Raw genomic sequence first — 7,324 nt, 5'->3', positions numbered from 1 at the left:
GGGTGGCGGCGCGGCCATGGACAGCGCCCTGCGGGCCCAGGGCTTGTACCGCAAGCGGGTCGCCAAGGATGGGTCGTGTCTCTTCAGGGCTGTGGCCGAGCAGGTAAAGAAGCCCCCGCGGGGGAGCGAGGGGGGTTCCTCGCCCCGGGGGGAGTGGGGGTGGGAGGCGGCTCGGTCCCATGTGCGGGAGGAGGGGGAGGGTGCGCCGCGGCGGATCCCGAAACGCCGGGCGCGGGAAGGAGCCTGCCGGAGGGGGGAGCAGCCCTTCAGGCCTGGAGTTGGCCCCGGGGACTCGGCTGCAGGAGGCCAGGAAGCGACTGCTGCACTGGGCAAGCCCTGGGTTTCCTTCTGGGCCCCTCCCGGCCCAATTAAAACATTTGAATCAAAAAGAAAGTGACAGTGTCATCTTGTCTTAGAGGCAAGTAAACAGCAGTGGGAGCTCTGGGGCTGACCTGGGAAGGGTTGGTGTGATCCCCCACTGCACAGGGAGGGATCCTACTCTTCTTTTCTCTTTTTTTGCCAGCAAACTTTTAAAATACTTAAGTTGTTGCTTGAAGTTATTCTGATGCTTGAGAGTCTTTGAGTAAAGAGAAGGAGTTGGGTTTGTCACCATTTCCGTTTGAGCTGTTTCTGTCTGTGTCTGTTTGCGTCTCTGGTCTCTATGTGCCTGTGGTCGTGTGCGTCTCCATGTGCCTGTCTGTGTCTCTGTATAGTGTTTCAAGGTTCTTGCTTTCCTGGCAACTAATTTTTTTTTATTATTCTTTATTTTTCATTTGATATTCTGTTTTGATTAAGCCTGCAGTTCTTATGTCTTTGTAATGAAGATACACCCAAAGTTAATCTAAGGTCACGTGCAAGTTTTCGTGTGGTTTCATTACCATCCACACAGATGCTTCTGACCAAAGTTTTAGAAAATGCTCTATAGTTGGGCTAGTTTACAAGGCTGGGAGTGCAAGCTAAGTTTGTAACATGCTGAGTTGCAGCTAAGTTTGTAACATGCTCTCAGGACCTGTGGGCTCAGATTAAAAAATGTAGCCCGGAAGAGATCTTGCTTGCAACATCAAGAAGATAGAACGGAGACATGAGTATTCCTGGCTTCAGCCCTGTGGTTGGTTCACACAACTGTATCTCTTAGACTGGAGAAAAGAAAAGCATAAATGGGTCTGGGAAGATTTGATTTTAACCATTGATTTTAACTTCTCTTTCCAGTCACACAGTTTCTGTAATTAATACGAATTTACAAAAGGCAAGCGCTACTTGAATAAGCACACAAATCTTATCTTAAGGTAGAAAGCTACCTTCTGTTGTAGGTTTTTTCTGTCAGTAAGTTATTTTCATATTAAATATTTCTGTGTATGTGTTTGTTTTTTTTACTTCCACAGTAGCTTAATCCTGAGTAAGAAGTAACTGGGTTTTTAATCTACGGTAGTTTTCTGTTCTGACATTTAAATAGATCTGTTTCCCTGTTTAAGTTACTGAATTTTCCAAGCTTATTTTTACCAGATAGTTGGCATCCATTTGTAACTTTACCTCTGGAGTCCTAAAATCTTGTTTTTCTTTTTTCCCACCATACCACCCCTCCCCGGTAGGTATTGCACTCTCAGTCTCGGCATATTGATGTTAGGATGGCCTGCATAGATTATCTTTGGAAAAACAGAGAGAAATTTGAAGCGGTAAGTGTCATCTTTTGCTGCTGCTGTTTTCGTTAGAATTTTCTTTCTTTGTTTCTACTTTTCTTTCTCTGTCAAGCTCTATTATTCTGGTCAGCAGGGTTCTTAAGGGTGAGCTCCTATTTTGGTAGGTGTTTAAAGCAAGGTCCCCTTAAAAGGAATTGCTGCATATTCAATAGTAACCAGATTCCATGAACTCGCTGGAAAGACTTACGTTGCTTTGGACTATTTTATTTTGTGGAATATAATGCCAATCTAAATTTAAGAAAAAACCCAAGAAAATCCTCTTGAACCTGAGGTTTCCTTTAGTAGCACTCACAGTAATAAGGTTGAAATATTTGTATGTATTAATTTCTGAATTCTTAATTTCTCCTCCTTTATGTTGCATTAATGTTACTTCTTACATTTAATAAATTATTTATTATGATTGTGGTAAGATTTTCTCTTTTCCCCACCCCCCAGAGATCTGTAATTACAGAATGTACACCTCCAGACCAGATTAATATTCAAGTTAAAGCTATGAATTAATTGTCCAAAGCATACTTTTTGCCCTTTAACGTGGCAGGGGAGGGTGGAAACTACAACTTTTATCCTGCAAGTTGGAAAATAATCATATATTATGACATTTTTATTATGGACTGTCAGTCCAGTAGTCCAGCAGCAGGCGGTGGGGCTCCAGTCAGTGATTCAAGGACTGTGCCACACCCCATCCCCCCCTCCCCTCCCCGCTCGAGGTCTGGTGTGCTGCAATTTTTTTTAAGTAAGTGTGCTGAAAAAGGTTGGGAAATGCTGTTCTAGAGGTCATCTACTCCAACCCCCTGCCTGAGGCAGCAGCATCATCCTTACCCAAATCATCCTATAAAAATCTGTTTTTAACATATTAGCAAAACTGTGTAGTCAATGCTGACAGATCTACAACACACAATACCGTAATCTACTGTAGGTAACTTAGCAGAATAACCTAAAGCATGATTTTATGTATTAGAGTATTCTTTTAGTGATGGCTAATTTTGTAGTCAGATACGGCAGGTATATGTTTGTTACATTTAGAAATATTGATTGTTGCTGAAAATTATCAGCATGTTGGTGAAGGAAACAGTACAATCTGTTAGTAGTCTTACTGATGAGGCTGTCTCTTGCAAAGGTCACCTGTGTTAACATGTGAAAAGGGAGACTGTATATAGGAATGATATAACAAGGGTTAAAGTTTCTCCTTTTATTTGAACAAATGTCTTATCTGTGAGAGGCAAGGATTTCTGTGGGTGATATCTTTATTGAACCAACTGTATAGTGGGGGGAACATACAGAAGCTTTTCGGTACCATATACCTCTCTTCAGGCCTCATCACAGGTACATCATCCTTATCTATAAGAGCCAATAATTAGTTTGAAATAATTAAGTTCACGTTAACTTTCAAACTAATTATTTAAGATCTGGTTATTGAGGGTGTATTGCAGTTACTGTTCTGGATTCTTTAAAAAAACGACTTCCTTGAATCTAAAATGAAGTTCCCCTCCTCTCCCCCCAATCGGCATGATGGGGGGGGGGCCCTTATCTTAGATTCACATAAAAAATGGAGGGTTTGCGGGGTGGGGGGCAGGAGGCTGCTGTGGCTCTGACTCTGGCCCTGAGCTTGGGTTGGGACCAGAGGCAGAGCCACAGCAGCCTCCTGCCCCCACCTCCATTTGCCCTCTTCCCCTTTCCCCTCCTCGCTGTCAGGCACAGCTTAGCTCCAGCTTGGGCTGGATTCCCTCCTGGGCACAGGGAAACTCCGTCTCCTGCTTGGCCAGTCAGCAGTACCACTGCTGCTGCATGGCCTAGCGAGGGCTGTGTTTCCTCATGCTGTGGTCTTTGGGTTGGAGGGGAAGGGGCAGAGATTGTGGGGAGTGGGTGGAAGGGGAAAGGGCAGAGACTGGGGGTCTGGAGGGGTGTAGGTGTCAGGGGATCAGGTAGTCTGCAGGGGGGAAGAAGTGTGGGAAGGAGGGAGCAGAGAGCAAGGGGGGGGGGTTGCCTGACCTCTCGCAGCTACCTGACCCCCTAGTCAGTGCTTTCCCTGCTGCAGCTGTTAGATGACACAAATTTAAAACAACCCTCCAATAATTGGATGCTATATCTGGAAAAATAACACATTTATAAATTTTCCAGATATAGCATCTAATTATTAGGGAGTTGCTTTAAATTCAGTATCATCCTATATTCGAGTAAATATGGTAATTGCCTCATTTCCTTTCTAAAATAAGAAAGAACTTCAATTAAATGAACAAGTAATGTTTTTGTTTTACGTCTTATTTTGGACTATGAGAAAAAAAGGGCAATAGGAAGGAAGATCCTGTGTGGGATTGGACCATGCAAGCCCCTTCCTGGTACAGCTGGAGAATACTGTCAGCTCCAAGCTGCCCACGCTCTCCCACCACATGGCAAATAGACATTTGCTGTAATAAAATGGCGCATACTATTGTTATCTTGTTACAGCCACAGATTGAGCATTTGTGGTGCAACATAACGTATGGACATTGTCATTTTGTGCCGCCATATACATTTTTATGGCAGCCCAAAGGTGAGGAAGAGGGATATCTGTTTCTACCCACAGTTCCTTGCCTTACACCTGAGATTGGTGGGGGTCTCTTTTCACAACTTTTTCAATCCCAGCATTGTACCATTTTTAATTTCGAACAGTATTGCACTAGACCAGGGGTGTTCAAAATATGGCCCATGGGCTGGATCTGACCTACCGGACCAATCGATATGGCCCACGGGGCCCCTAAAAAATTTAGAAAATTCATTCAAAGATGGCAGGAGCCAGGGGCAGTAGGACCCAGGGGAAGCCCTGGTGGGCTCCTGTAACAGCAGGGCCTGCCTGGCCCTGCCCATGCCTCCCCAGCCAGAACCCCCTGCTGAGGGGGTGGGGGGGAGAGGCAGGGGAGGACCATGGGGATCACCCCAGTCCTTGGGACCGGGCAGAGTCCTGCTGAGCCTTGTGGTCTGGGCACGCAGCTGGGAACCATGTAGTTCAGAGCGACTGGCCTGTGGGTGGGCAGGAAAGTGGGGAAACTGGCAGTGGGGGTTGGAGAGGAGTGGAAGTGAGAGGGCCTGCATCAGTGTCCTGGAGCCAGCGCTGGTAGGGCCCAGAGCGGGGCGGCAGGAGTGTGGGATATGGGCTGGCAGGGGTCTATGAAGCTGGACTGGATTGTCCCAGCAGGGGGAGAGGGGAGGTGGCCTGGCTCCATAGACTCTCATCTGGCTGGGACCCTGTGCTCCTGCTGCCCTGCTCTGGGCCTGGCCGGCACTGGCCCCGGGACACTGACATGGTACAGGTGGGGATGAGTGCACAGGCCTGACCCCATGTGCCTCATGTTTGTTCGTCTGGGCTGAGCAGCGGTAGCGGGGAACAAACTCCTGCTCGGCGCTGGAGAAAAGCGTGCCCCCCTTCCTCCCTGTGGCTGGTGCTTCCGGCTGCAGCCCCTGGCAGTCTGTGCGGGACTGTCTTGCGTCTGTTGTATCACCGTTGCCCTGTGGGGCAGCAGTGGCTATGGAGAACAGGCACAGGCAGCCCTGCGCAGGCTCTGAGCGGCTGCAGCAGGGAACTGCTGACAGCAGGACAGGCTGCTTTTCACCCATGTTGAGCAGCAGTTTGTTTCTGCCACTGTTGCTCAGCCTGGGCCCTGCTTGGACTCCAGGCTTGCCCGTAGGGGCTGACCAGCAGCAGCAGCTGGGCAGAAACTGCTGGTTGGCACAGGGGAAAGTGCACCCCCCTTGTTGCTGCCAGCAGTGTTTGCTGTGGCTGCCTTAAAAATTAAAATATATTATTATGGGCATTTGATTTTTAGTGTATAATTTTGTATTTTTTTCCCCCTAAGATGGCAAACACTCTTCCCCAAAGGAGTACTTCCAGGGGCAAGGGGAGGGACTTCTGGTGGCAAAGGTCAGAGGTTATGAGGTGGGATTATCGGTCCCAATATGGTGACCAGGGGGGCGGGGCATGTGTCAATGGGTGGGGCTACCCATGTGGCCCTTGGCAGCTTGCCAGAATTTGGTAAGTGGCCCTGTGCCCAAAATAATTGCCTGCTCCTGCATTATACTCTTCTCTCTGCCTCTTTGTTTCTGTCATTTGCATTTAACCTAACTCCTCTGTATCGGTGTTGGTCTGATTGTTGTTTGTTCTTGCCATGTTTCTCTCATTCTTCTTATAGTCTGTCTACAGTCTCTTTGGTGACTTTAATTATGATGAGTGATTTAATGTCAGTGACCCATTTGATCATTTAACTGCATGTCTCCCCGGGCTTATCTTCTGAGTTGAACTGCAGCCCTGGTTCAGCTCTGCCACTTGTCAAAAGGAGTTTATGTAACTTGCTTCAATATGTCATTCAAGAATCTTTCTCATACCCCTTTCCAAGTTTCTTTGGGAATTTCTTTGTCTTTTCTTTCAGAGTCTTTACTGGCTCTTTTCCCTTTTATCTCTGCATTGTCACATCTAGAAATAAAAATTCCATTACTCTATTTATACTTTTTATTTTAGGCCTGACTTTCTAACACCTCTCACTTCTAGCCATCACTTTACTGTGGCTAAAAAAGATTTCTTAGCTCCCTAATTTACCTTTCACCCTTATAGTCTTTCTTATGCTTCCTCTCTTGATCTTCACCTTACTTGTCGTTTTGTGCATAACTAGAGATTCTTCAGATGAAAACTCTTTATAGGTTTCTCATGTCCAGACTACATGTAGATCTTACTGGTTTTTTCTGTATGACATCTCTATGGAAAAATTCCCAATCCAGCCACACAACTAAAACTCTTGTCTAAGCTTCCATCATCTCATAATTTAATTAGTTCAGTATCCATTCTCTGGTCATGACCTGTTTGTGTTCTTTCAGAGAGCTGCTGTTAGAATTATTTTTCTGGCCTGTCATTTTGACCATGCCACATCTTTGCATCCCAGCAGTGGTGCTCTCTGCTCAAGTATAGATGATTTGTTTTTCTGTTCAAGCTCCTTCATGGTGGGTAGTCTAGGGGTGGGAAGTTATTTTGGCGGGAGGGTTGCTTAATGAGTTTTGGTAAGCTGTCGAGGGCTGCAAGGGTAACTCCGCCCCTTGACAGATGGCCTGCCCTCTGGTCATCATCTAGGGGCTGTAGGTCCTGCCCCTGACCTTTGTGACTAGAAGTCCCTTCCCTTGCCCCCAGAAATACTTTTGGGAAGAGGGGAGGTTGCCATCTTGGAATCGGGGAAACAAACAAATCATGTGCTAAAAATCAAACATCTGCTAGCATATTTTAATTCTATTTCGAAAAATATTTTGTCTGGATTCATGTATGTTTGTGTAGTATATAGAGGTGATTGCATAATAGCTCAAAACAGAGTCTTACTCTTGTATATTGTGTGTGACATGTGACTCGGAGGTGTGTGTGTGTGGGTATGATGGTTATGGAGGGGGGGGCATGAAACACAGCCCCTGCCACTGGTGGCGGCAGCAGCAGCCATAGCTGGTGGGTCCTCCGGGGGGGCACATGATCCTCCAAGCCCAAAGGAAGGTAATCCCAACGAGGATCAAAGGGAGCAGGAGAGCACACAAGCCTCCATGGCTCACCAAAAGCATCTGGGAATGTCTTCTTGCTAAAAGGGAGGCGTACACCCAATGGAAAGAAGGGGACATCACCAGGG

General features: G+C 46.6%; 1 protein-coding gene across 3 annotated transcripts in view; it reads left to right on the top strand.

Moving 5' to 3' along the window:
- Positions 1 to 6: 6 nt before the first annotated feature.
- OTUD4 (OTU deubiquitinase 4) overlaps positions 7 to 7,324 on the top strand; it is a 67,724-nt gene continuing 60,406 nt past the window's right edge. For all 3 annotated transcript variants that reach the window (XM_019534421.1, XM_019534420.1, XM_019534419.1), the window contains exons 1-2: positions 7 to 103; positions 1,590 to 1,673. In XM_019534421.1, the coding sequence (XP_019389966.1) occupies positions 17 to 103; positions 1,590 to 1,673 (171 nt within the window). In that variant the 5' untranslated portion in view covers positions 7 to 16. The remainder of the gene's footprint in view (positions 104 to 1,589; positions 1,674 to 7,324) is intronic.

The sequence above is a fragment of the Crocodylus porosus genome, unplaced genomic scaffold, assembly GCF_001723895.1.
Source record: "Crocodylus porosus isolate Cpor-Errol unplaced genomic scaffold, CroPor_comp1, whole genome shotgun sequence".
Lineage (NCBI taxonomy): Eukaryota > Metazoa > Chordata > Crocodylia > Crocodylidae > Crocodylus > Crocodylus porosus.
The sequence above is the reverse complement of the archived record's forward strand: the minus strand, read 5'-3'. Positions and strand labels throughout refer to the sequence as shown.